The 12,899-nt window shown below is 39.6% G+C and overlaps 1 protein-coding gene across 7 annotated transcripts in view; it reads left to right on the top strand.

Moving 5' to 3' along the window:
• NOD1 (nucleotide binding oligomerization domain containing 1) overlaps window positions 1-12,899 on the top strand; it is a 63,516-nt gene that overhangs the window by 23,845 nt on the left and 26,772 nt on the right. For 5 of the 7 annotated variants that reach the window (XR_011855885.1, XM_072153511.1, XM_072153508.1 and 2 more), the window contains 2 exons: window positions 9,055-9,318; window positions 12,517-12,691. Coding sequence is in view for 5 of the 7 variants with exons in the window: in XM_072153511.1 (XP_072009612.1) it covers window positions 9,142-9,318; window positions 12,517-12,691 (352 nt within the window). In the remaining 2 variants the exon portion in view is untranslated. The remainder of the gene's footprint in view (window positions 1-9,054; window positions 9,319-12,516; window positions 12,692-12,899) is intronic. The other 2 variants (XM_072153513.1, XM_072153512.1) reach the window with 1 other exon arrangement.

Genomic DNA, 12,899 nt, shown 5'->3' with positions numbered 1-12,899 from the left:
TAATGGAACAAAATATAAGAAGTTGTGGGAATGAAGTTGCAATATGCTCTTTATGAATAATATGTTTTGTAGATTTAAAGAAAGAAAAAACTATGAGTGGAGGGGAGTGTGTTTTTGTATATATTTCTAAAGATGTGGCACTTTACTGTAAATAGATTAATCTTTTAGAGATAAAACACCTAACTCTAGAGTATTTTAAAAAAATGGAAGGTAATAGGTAATTGGTTGCACTTTAATTAGCACTTTTTCCTGGAAAAGATAGAGGGAATATTATTATCTCCCCTCTTTTTCTTTTAAGGTGATATAAATTTTAGGATATGGGGAAAGTATATATTTTATTTAAAAATTATATTATAAAATTTCTGATAGGTGTTTGTATACTTTACAAAATTGCACATAGCACTTTAAAATTGGCAAGTTATATATTAATAATCTGCACTTTATATATTATTGTAGATCACTAGAGATATTGCATATTTTTGACTTATGTTGGGCACTTTTTTTCGTGATATAATGTTCACAATAGGTATATATAATATAAGTTATACCGCAATTGAAATTTCACTATAGGGTAAACTATACCTTCCAGGATGTCCCATTTTTGAGATGTATGCATGCATATTGTTATTTTTAGTTTGTTCTGATCAATAATAATCTTCCACGATTGATGCATTTTGTTCTATATGTATTGTTCTCTTACCCCTGACTGATTTTAACCCGGATGACGGCGCATGCGCAGTAGACATCTCCGGCGGGCTGGCATCCCCCGTTGCCTTGGGCGCATTGCGCATGACCGGAAGTCCGATAGCGCTGTCGGGTTTCGAGCATGCGCACAGGCTCCCTGGCACCGGAAGTGGGGCATGTCAGGACGCCGGGGATTGGTTCGAGGCGCATGCGCAACTTAGTCTATCCGGTTAAGCAAAACATATAAAATTCGGCTCCCCAGCGTCTGTTTCGTACCCCCTGAAGAAGCGTGGGCGAAACGCGCGTTGGGGCGTCTGGGCGTTGCTCCTACTTACACTACATCATGGGTAAGACACTGTTCTTATATTTAAAGTTTCACCAAGGCTAAAATGTTGTATATAAGGAAGCGTTCTCCAGGCTTACATGCACTTTACTCATTTACTGGGGAAACATGCAATAATTAGATTTATGGTGGACATACCCTTTTGTTAGTGTGGTGGGCAATTAGCTCAGACCAATATTTTTGGATATCTTCCATTAACATCCATTGTAATTAATTAATTTTTAATGTATTAATAAAAACTTTATGTATTTTTATTTGAGAATTGAGAGACTCCTTATTTTCTGTGGTATTTAATGTGTTTGGGAGCAATTCCGTAATTTGAGGGTGGAGGGCTTAACGCCTGGTCCCACTATGTAGCAAAATGAAGATGTGGGTTTTGATTATGTTTTCTGTGTTTTTCACAGCAACTTCTTCAACGCTAAACATGGATTTTAGAGTCCGTGACCAATCTTGGTTGGAACAATTGGATGTAATGTTTAAAGAAGACTCCAATACTGATTTTAATGTGAACGGTAGAGACATGAGAGATTCTATAGCAAAGCTAAAGGGACTCCTAGAAAAAAGAACTAGAATTTGGTGGAACAGGGCATTTCTAGAAAAATACCTAAAGAAAAAACTAATACCCAGGGGACTTAGGATACAGGTATTTCCCTCATTTGAAGTGGAGGATGAAACTATGAGAAAGAGATGGGAGGACTTATCCTCAAAATGTTCATTGGGGTATATTGAACTATTGATTGAGATGAACAACTTACAATTGATAGAAATGGAGAGTGAAATAGATGTGGTTCAGGAGCAAATTAAACAGACATTATCAAAGGAAGCCCTAGAGAAATTGAACCAAGAACTAGATAGTGACTTTGGAAAATGGGAAAAAGGGGTCTGCCATACAAAGTCCGAAAAATTGCAAAGAGATATGACGGACTATCAAGTAGGGCGAGTTTATAGATGGACGCATGGAAGAGGGCGTACTAGATATAGATCCCGATCCCGATCCATATCGGTGTCATCACAAGGTTCTAGTGGGGGACATCAGAAACCAAAAACTAGGAGTAATACCAAAAAACAGACAGGAGATATGGCTATTCAGAACTCTCAAAGCAATACGCAGACTGAACCTCAGAATCTTGGAGCAAAGCGGAAATGGACAGTGAATAATCAATCAGAGAAGAGATCAAAAAATCAACTTGAGGTGATTAACCTTTCTTCCAGATCCCTCTCTGACGCACAATGTAGTCTACTAAGTAGGGGTTTGAACTTTTCCCCAAGTAACAATCTCGATTACTTTACAGCATTAAAAGATCTACATCTTTTTTCAAGAAAATTACTTTTGGGGAAACTCCATGGTGGTGGCGAAGTAAGGTTGGAGACTGATAATGAAAGCGAAAGGGAGGCACTACAAGCACTGGAGGAACTCCAACAAGAACAATCTATAGAAATTCAAGGTAGGTTCCCTCAGGCTATTATGCCTAGATCTAGGACGTTCCCCTCCTTGTCATTATGCCCCCAAATAGAGATCTTCACTAGACTTGTGGCTGAGGATTTGAAAGTCCTGTCAGACCTGAGAGGTAGGAGGAATGATAACCTAACAGCACAGGAGCGGACAGCCTTGAGGGAGTTACAGTCCTTCGATGATGTCGTTTATAAGGCGGCGGACAAGGGGGGGAACGTCGTAGTGTGGCCAAAAGACAAATATGAGAAGGAGGCCCTGCGACAATTACGCAAAAAAGACACCTATGAGAAGCTCCCCTTTAATCCCATACGTGGATACAATGGTCAAATTATTTCCATTCTGGATACAGCAGTGGAATCGGGAGTGATCCCAAAAAAAGTATTTGACGGACTGGTGGTAAAGGAACCTAAGGTCCCGACGTTTTATCTTCTCCCGAAGATACACAAGGACCCCGTCGACCCCCCGGGGCGTCCTATAGTCTCTGGCATTGGGGGCCCTTGTGACCCTAGTTGCAAATTTATTGACTTTTATTTAAAACCTTTGGTTGAAATTTTGCCCTCATATGTTAGGGACAGTATGGACGCACTGTTGAGGGTCGACGGGATCTGTATCGAATCGGATATGTTGTTGGTGGCAATTGACGTGGAGAGCCTATACACGTGTATCAGACATCGTGATGGGTTAGAAGCGGTAAGATTTTTCCTCTCAAATAGTACATTAGATCTGGAACTCCGGTCACTGATATTGGAACTGTTGTCCTTTATTTTAACTCATAATTTTTTTACTTTTAAAGACCAGTTTTATGTGCAAAAGCAGGGCACTGCCATGGGGGCCGCCTGTGCACCGTCCTATGCCAACTTATTCCTAGGTTACTGGGAGAGAACCATCTTTGGCGATGACGGTGCCAGGGGGTCCCCCCATGTGCAGTGCTGGCTTAGATATATGGACGACGTGCTGGTTGTGTGGCAAGGGACGGAGGGAGAGCTGATTGAATTCATGCGAGAGCTTAATGATAATAGATTTAATATTCATCTTACATACTCGTACAGCAGGACCAGGGTGGACTTTCTGGACATCACGATTGAGGTTGATGATGAAGGATATTTGCAGACTGATATGTACAGAAAGCCCACCTCGGTGAATGCTCTCCTGCATGCTTCCTCGGCTCACCCCCCTTCCACCATACGCTCCATACCTGGAGGTCAATTTTTAAGAGCCCGTCGTATCTGTTCCACAGATGGAAAATTCGAACATCAGGCCAGAGACCTTGAGGAAAGATTCAAAAATAGGGGATATAGCAGACGTTGTATCAAAATTGGGTACTGTAATGCTAAAAAGAAAGGACGAATGGAACTATTACAGTCAAAAAAGGAAATAAAAAGCGACCGCAATATCCGATTCATATCAACTTATAACAAACAATGGGACGATTTGAGAGATATTCTTAGTAAACACTGGTCCGTTTTGAAAACAGATGCTACATTGAGAACACTGCTGACGGAGAGACCATTGCTCACGGCAAGGAGAAGTAAAAACCTAAAAGACCTATTGGTACAAAGTCATTATGTCCCCAAGATAGAATATCCCTTTGGACAGAGAACAAAAAAGGTAGGTAGTTTTCCGTGTGGCAAATGTATATCCTGTCAAAACATACAACGCGCCCACTCTTTTGATGCGGCAGATGGAAGTAGGACATATGAAATCAGGGAGTACATCTCATGTAACACCACGGGGGTAATATATTATGCGACATGTGAATGCCCAAAAATTTATGTGGGACTAACCTCGAGAGATCTAGGTACAAGAGTGAGGGAACACGTAAGGGACATAATGAAGGCGAAAAGTGCGACCAATATAAGGGAACTAAAACCGGTGCCGCGCCATTTTCGCCACCACCATGGATGCGACCCCAAGGGATTTCAGGTAAGGGGCATAGAAGTGGTGCATTGTGGAGTCAGGGGGGGCAATCTGAAAAGAATTCTAGCCCAGAAGGAATGTAGGTGGATTGTGCAACTTGGCACCTTATCCCCAGTAGGTCTTAACGAAGCCTTGAGCTTTGCTCCATTTCTGTGAGTTAAATAAAGTAGGAAAACTGTCTGTATCCGTTCATGTGATTTTAATTATATTTTTTCTTATTTTTGAGTAGAAAGGTTACATGCTGGGAGGAGCTGGATTTTATAATGAAACAAGATGGGAGAAGGAATAATGATCCAATAGAAGATATTTTATATACTGCGGAACGAAAATAATGGAACAAAATATAAGAAGTTGTGGGAATGAAGTTGCAATATGCTCTTTATGAATAATATGTTTTGTAGATTTAAAGAAAGAAAAAACTATGAGTGGAGGGGAGTGTGTTTTTGTATATATTTCTAAAGATGTGGCACTTTACTGTAAATAGATTAATCTTTTAGAGATAAAACACCTAACTCTAGAGTATTTTAAAAAAATGGAAGGTAATAGGTAATTGGTTGCACTTTAATTAGCACTTTTTCCTGGAAAAGATAGAGGGAATATTATTATCTCCCCTCTTTTTCTTTTAAGGTGATATAAATTTTAGGATATGGGGAAAGTATATATTTTATTTAAAAATTATATTATAAAATTTCTGATAGGTGTTTGTATACTTTACAAAATTGCACATAGCACTTTAAAATTGGCAAGTTATATATTAATAATCTGCACTTTATATATTATTGTAGATCACTAGAGATATTGCATATTTTTGACTTATGTTGGGCACTTTTTTTCGTGATATAATGTTCACAATAGGTATATATAATATAAGTTATACCGCAATTGAAATTTCACTATAGGGTAAACTATACCTTCCAGGATGTCCCATTTTTGAGATGTATGCATGCATATTGTTATTTTTAGTTTGTTCTGATCAATAATAATCTTCCACGATTGATGCATTTTGTTCTATATGTATTGTTCTCTTACCCCTGACTGATTTTAACCCGGATGACGGCGCATGCGCAGTAGACATCTCCGGCGGGCTGGCATCCCCCGTTGCCTTGGGCGCATTGCGCATGACCGGAAGTCCGATAGCGCTGTCGGGTTTCGAGCATGCGCACAGGCTCCCTGGCACCGGAAGTGGGGCATGTCAGGACGCCGGGGATTGGTTCGAGGCGCATGCGCAACTTAGTCTATCCGGTTAAGCAAAACATATAAAATTCGGCTCCCCAGCGTCTGTTTCGTACCCCCTGAAGAAGCGTGGGCGAAACGCGCGTTGGGGCGTCTGGGCGTTGCTCCTACTTACACTACATCATGGGTAAGACACTGTTCTTATATTTAAAGTTTCACCAAGGCTAAAATGTTGTATATAAGGAAGCGTTCTCCAGGCTTACATGCACTTTACTCATTTACTGGGGAAACATGCAATAATTGTGTTAGATTTATGGTGGACATACCCTTTTGTTAGTGTGGTGGGCAATTAGCTCAGACCAATATTTTTGGATATCTTCCATTAACATCCATTGTAATTAATTAATTTTTAATGTATTAATAAAAACTTTATGTATTTTTATTTGAGAATTGAGAGACTCCTTATTTTCTGTGGTATTTAATGTGTTTGGGAGCAATTCCGTAATTTGAGGGTGGAGGGCTTAACGCCTGGTCCCACTATGTAGCAAAATGAAGATGTGGGTTTTAAATATAGGAGTACTTGGGTTGTCTCTTTACAAGTAAGCCAAGCTGCAGTACTCAATGTCTAGAAGCGGCTGCACAAGTATCTAAGATATTACAGTATAAAACCTAAGATCCCAATGTAATACTGTCCTTGCTAAGTTCCTTGTATGCGTTTATAGGAATATTAGGCTTCATATTTCGAAAAGACATACAGACAATCCCCAACCGACCACCCGACTGCAATGGACAACATAAGAATTCTGAAAGGTGTCTGCAATGCAGCTTTATTGTTAATCCTTGTTTCCATGACAGCCCAAAATTAAGAAAATCATACTGTCACAGGAACAAAAAAAATACTTTTTCTGGAGTTACACTTTTATTCCAGTATAGGAGAGCTGCAGAGCAATCAGGTTGCAGGTTGTTAATTGGGATGGGATTCATGTCTCTGTTGGGGTAACAGAATACAAGTATAGACGTCTTATTACCCATCCACAGCTAAAGGCTTATATCTGTCTGATGAGCATAGCCCGTCTCCATTACTATGAGTTGGTTAGAGTTAGAGAAACGGCCAAAAAACTCTACATTGTTTCTACTCTGCTCTACACTTGTTATACAACTCCCATGCTCCCAGTCGTTCTGGAAAGAGGGTAACACAATGTGGGGATTGATAAGCCCTTGTACGGCAGTTTTCTGTATGCACGGCCAGGAAATTACTACTCTTCCCCACCTCCACACAACTTTTTTGAAAAGTAGGAAAGTAGATGGTGGGGCGCAGGGTGAAATTATTAAAACCTGCAACAAAATCCTGGAAAGGGTTTACCTTAATTCTATACCACAAAGGACCACAAGTGTGATTTATTCGCTGGATATACTAAGGAGGCACGTAGTAATTCTAATGTGTCTTGTTCCCCAGGGGAATATTTTGGCTACTGCATGATGCACCAACATTAATAAATTACCCCCAATAATCGCCCAATGGGTTTATAGCCACAGGGCTATTTCTACAACCACTTACTGGAGAAAGATTTTTTTTTTTGCTCCAATCTACAGCAGATTTTTTGCATGAAAATGAATGTGAAATATCTGCTGTAAAAAAATATTTCCATGTGTAGTCAGTACAGAGATGTGCCGCATGATTTATTCTTTTCATGCATTGTGCAATGTACTGGGGTATGTGAGATTTAGACGACAACCGTAAATGGAAAAGTTTCTTATTTTTTTTTAACAATTTAGTCTATGGAATACCCTCCTCCAAGTGATAGTAATAAAAAATTCTACAGTATTTAGATGACTTTGTGTTTTTTCTCATCTTTATCATGTACACAACTATGTATTTCACCAATAACTGTCTGAGCATTATGTACCTTTATTTGAACACTATAATGGTATTATTGGTATTAAACTTTTTGTTAAATATGCTCAAACATATGTGTAAATAAAGTCAGTGAGATAATTTGGGCTCCTCTGGGAGCCGAGATAGTAAGCTTATCTTTAAGATTGCATCAGGCTTCTGGTTCTATGAGCCACACAACTGAAGATACAAGCAAGTGGAAGCTCACATTTCCAACTACAGTATATACTAGAGTATAAGCCGAGGCCCCTAATTTTACCACCAAAACTGTGAAAACATATTGACTCAAGTATAAGTCGAGAGTGGGAAATGCATTGGTCACAGCCTCCCAGTATATAGCCAGCCGTCCCCCAGTAGTATATAGCCAGCCCCCTGTAGTATATAACCAGCCCCCTGTAGTATATAGCCAGCCCCCTGTGGTATATAGCCAGGCAGCCCCCTGTGGTATATAGCCAGCCCCCTGTACTATATAGCCAGCCCCCTTAAGTATACAGCCAGCCATCCCCATGTAGTACACAGCCGGCCAGCTCCCTGTAGTACACAGCCAGCCAGCCCTCCGATTCTTAGCTTTTTTTTTTTTTTTAAACACATTTTATTTGGTTTTTATTACACAACTGTTATACATTGTAACATAAATGTAATGAAAAAGAACATACATTTCTCAAGAAACATTTTTTTAGAATCCACGAATCGGCGTATTAATTATTTTGGATAAGTAAACATCAAGGATTTAGAAGATGATGCCCCAGTGGGAGAAGACAATATCAATCATGGCTGGACCTGTTACTTGATTTCATATTAGGAGGGTGCTTTCCTTGTGAAATCTTTATCTCATAATTCAATTTTAATTACCCCTGTGAAGCTCCTAGGGAGCCCTTTAGTTGAATCAGGTGGAATGGCGAGACCAACTCTACTATCTCTGCTCTATTCATACGTGTGACAATAAAGGTTTTCCAATTTTTGAAAATTCCTTTTGTTTATTTATCCTTGTGCCTTAAGGCCTAAAGCCTGACTCTTAGCTTTAAAATGACACCAAAGCATCTAGTACTATACAGCCAAAGATAGAGGCGTTTGAAATGACACATCCCACAGCCTCTAATCTTAACTTACCTTAGGCAAAATATGACTCATCTACGCTTATTTTTAAATGACCCTGGAAAGAGATTTTTTTTATAGATAAACAGACATCTCAGATACAAGAGGGATTTCTAGAAAGGACATTTCCTACCGTACCTGATAATACTAGAGACTTAATGGGGTAAAATCTGCAGACATTGGCCATTTACACACAATTACACAATATACATTATATTTGTAGCTTTCTTTTCAGTATACTTTTTATTTCCTGTGGTAGAAACACCTATCAAATTTAGTCAATCAGACACGGACATTTCTAGGATTCCACCTTCTTGTTAAATTATTTCTTTGTCTTGTCGATAATTTTTTTTTTTTAAATACATTTTTATTGAACATTTTAATAAAACAACTAAATTGCATTTTACATCGTTGGACTACAGCAAGTTGATACATACTTTTTGAAGATATCATGGTTTGTCGATAATTTTTAATAAATGCTTTTATTTATTTTAGCTAATGGCTGAATGTTTCCTGTGAAATATTTATTGAAGCCCCAACAGTTCTGTAAATATATGAGACTTGGAATGCTGCACCAGGACAATGGAACTGCAGCAGCCCGGGCATCAGTCCTATCTTCATTTGATTAAAAAAAGTCGGGAAATATTGGTCGATCTGATAGGAAACATCAATTGTTTACTTGAGAATTTGATGAATTGTGGATATTTTTCATCTGAAGATTTAGAAATTGTTCTGCAGTTTCCTACACGGGCAGATAAGGCAAGTCCTGAAAAACGCATAACAATTGTAAAGTGTCACACTTTATTATTAAGGTTTGGCTGGAGGTATTGTAGATGGTGATGGGTTCATCAGGGTTTCTTCAAATAAAGGGCATTACCGTATAAACTTGAGTATAAGCCGACCAGAGTATAAACCGAGGCCCCTAATTTTATCATCAAAAACTGGGAAAACCTATTCACTCGAGTATAAGCTGAAGGTTGGAAATGCCTCCCAGTACATAGCCAGACAGCCCCCAGTTTGCCCAGCACATAAAAAAATAAACATACATACTCACCTCCCTGCTCCCCCGATGCTCTGTGCGGCTCCTTTTCTTTCTTCTCTCTGCTGTCACAGCTGGCATAGGAGCGTCCATGCGCTTTTCTTTCCCGCGTACACTATGACGTAATCAGCGGCGACACTGCCACATCATAGTGTGTGTCGGCCGGCAGAGAGCATGGCCGCACCTCTGCCAGCTAATACAGCAGAGAGAAGAAAGAAGAGGACCGAGCATCAGGGCCAGTGGAAGGTGAGTATGCAAGTTTATTTCTTTTATAGATGCAGGTGGGGTTTTTCAGCACATTTTTTGTGCTGAAAAACTCGGCTTATACACGATTATATACGGCATTATTTCCTCATCAACTGTTCTATTTTGCAGCTTAGCATGTACTTTGATGTTTCTGCTTTTGCAAATCCCCCATACAACAGCAACAGTGTTTGTTCAGAGGCCATTGTTTAAAGGGAACCCGTCACCACTATTTTCACAAATACAGGTAGTGGCAGGTTCCTATAGAGCTCTAGTAACTATCTGACCTCCTGCTTGTAGCTAAAAATTGTTCCCCTCAGATCCCCATAAAATCTTGCCTGGTATCTATGCAGCTTTGGAGCGAGTCCACGGGGGCGTGGTCTAATGTCATGTGACCAGGGTTACATCATCAAAGGTCCTTGAGATACTTAATATAAAAACTATACCCCATGTACATATCTGACCACATAAAACCATCACAGCAGCCTCCATGGACTTCTACTCCTCTCCATGCAGGCTGCTGTGATTTCATGACATATATGCTTAGTGTACAGTTCCTAATGCTACAAAAGCTATAGGACCTGCGATGATGTCACCCTGGTCACATGACATTATAGCAGCATACAGAGATAGGATGGGGAGGAGCTGCTGGATTTAGCCTGAGGAGGCCACGCCCACCTGGACACGCTGTAGCCATGCTTAGTTACCAGATAAAACTATAAAGTTGAATATATGGGAATCTCAGGGGCATAATGTTTAGCTACAAGCAGGGTGTCAAATAGTTATTAGAGCTCTATAGGAACCTGTCACTACCTGTATTTGTGAAAACAGTGGTGACGGGTTCCCTTTAAAGTAAAAATGAATTCTAATAACATTTATTTTTAACGAAGAACAAATTTTATATACATTCTGATTTTGTAAAAATCATTAAATATTTTAATATCCTTAAATGCAAAATGAGTAGATCATGTTCTTAACCAACCATACAGATTCTTTCCTGTGTCATCATTTCCTGTTTTGATCCCTCTCTGCTTCTTCTTAAAGGGGTGTTCCCATTTCAGCAAATAAATGTTATTGTTTGTATGGTAAAAGGTTATACAATTTTCCAATATACTTTTTGTATCACTTCCTTCCATGTTTATAGATCTCTGCTTGCTTGCTATGTCATTGCTTGTCATTCTATAGGAACATTCATTGTTTACTTTATGTTGATAAACACTGGTCCCTGGTCATTTGATGTCACACAGATGCACTGCTCATTATAACACAGAGAGTAATGAGAGCTGTGTGTTGTAACGAGCTGTGCACCTGTGTAGCATCACATGATCATTGAGAGATTTCGATCCACAGGAAATAAACATAGAAGCTTCCTACAGAATGACAGTAAGCAAAGATCTACAAAACTGTAAGGAATTGTTAAAGAAAGTATATTCGAAAATTGGTGGGTGAAAATTGAAAAGAGGTGGGTGGCTTGAAAGGTTTGCATCAAGAAAGGTTTTTCTATAAACCTAGGGTGGGAAACGCATTGGTCACGGGCTCCAGCCAGTATATATCTAGCCAGTCCCCTTTCCCCCTCCAGTATATAGATAGCCAGACCCTTGCCCCTATATATAGCTAGCCAGCCCATGCCCTTTAGTATATAGCTAGCCAGCCCATACCCCCAGTATATAGCTAACCAGCTAATTCCCAGTATATAGCTAGCCAGCCCCTTGCCCCTAGTCCTTAACCAGCCAGCCCATGCCCTCTAGTATATAGCTAGCCAGCCCATACCCCCAGTATATAGCTAACCAGCTAATGACCCAGTATATAGCCTGCCAGCTCATGTCCCCTAGTGTATAGCCAGCTCATGCCCTCTAGTATATAGCTAGCCAGCCCAGTATATAGCAAGCGACTTATATCATAGTGTGTGCAAGGTCAGCGCACAAGGACCTGTCGCCAGCCGCAGACAGCAGTGAAGAAGATGACCTGTGGGAGGGGGGAGGGGCATCGGAAAGGTGAGTGTTCATTTTATTTTTTTATAAACTTGAGTATAAGCCGGATTGAGTTTTTTCAGCATTTTTTGTGCTGAAAAAAATCGGCTCATACTCGAGTATACAGTATATCTAGACTAAAAGGAAACAGGACAAAACAAGGAAGGGAGATAGATGGAAAGGCTGTCAATTAGAGAAGAATTCTCTGGAGACTGGAAGTTCATGAAAAATTTACCAGTATCCTGATGGTAAAATTAATAAAAATCTAGAATGGGAAGTATTTCTAGGGCCTATCCAGAAACAAGGGGCAATAGTCTTCCCAGGAATTTTTCCTCACAAATCCGCACAATCCACTCCATTCATACATGGTGTGGAGGTCGGATAAGGGTCTGGAGAAATCCACCCTGTTACTCCACGTTATTTCTGATAAAGGTGATTCTACAATCTACTGATTCATGGGAATAATTCATTTTACACACATATTTTCTATTTTGGCTTAAGTTCTGTTAATAGTGACGTGGGATAATTTGTCAAGTTTTGTCCATTTTGAAGTTGTACTTACTGAGTTCCAAAAACTTCTAGAGTCCATGGTTTATGTTTATTATGTGTTAAACCATTGAATTTAAAGTGGATGTAGTTTCTTTGTGTCATAACTCTAGATATGAACCACATACTACGAATGACGTTATTTTTATTCCATTACAGGTCCGTAAGATTCTTGACCTGGTGGACAGCAAAGGGGAGGACACTGCAGAGTTTTTCATATATGTCCTTTATAAAGTGCCTGAAGCCTACTTTGATCTGACTTCCTGGTTAACAGAAATTGATTTTCAACCCTCTGAGCAAATAAAGAGTTCACCGATTACAAACAATGACCCTGGTATGAACTTGTTTCCTTATCCACTCATTTCAATTATTGAATAAGACTCTAATAGACTTACACAGAAATGGACTCTGATCTCTATCCTTTTGTTCAGTCAACCAGATATTGTCTACCATCTCCGTAAAAAACGAAGTCAAAAAAGTGCATTAAATAGGTTGTCTCACATTGTTCTGTATGGCCTGATATGAAGATGTGGCCTTCAATG

The sequence above is a fragment of the Engystomops pustulosus genome, chromosome 5 (genome assembly GCF_040894005.1).
Source record: "Engystomops pustulosus chromosome 5, aEngPut4.maternal, whole genome shotgun sequence".
Lineage (NCBI taxonomy): Eukaryota > Metazoa > Chordata > Amphibia > Anura > Leptodactylidae > Engystomops > Engystomops pustulosus.
The sequence above is the reverse complement of the archived record's forward strand: the minus strand, read 5'-3'. Positions and strand labels throughout refer to the sequence as shown.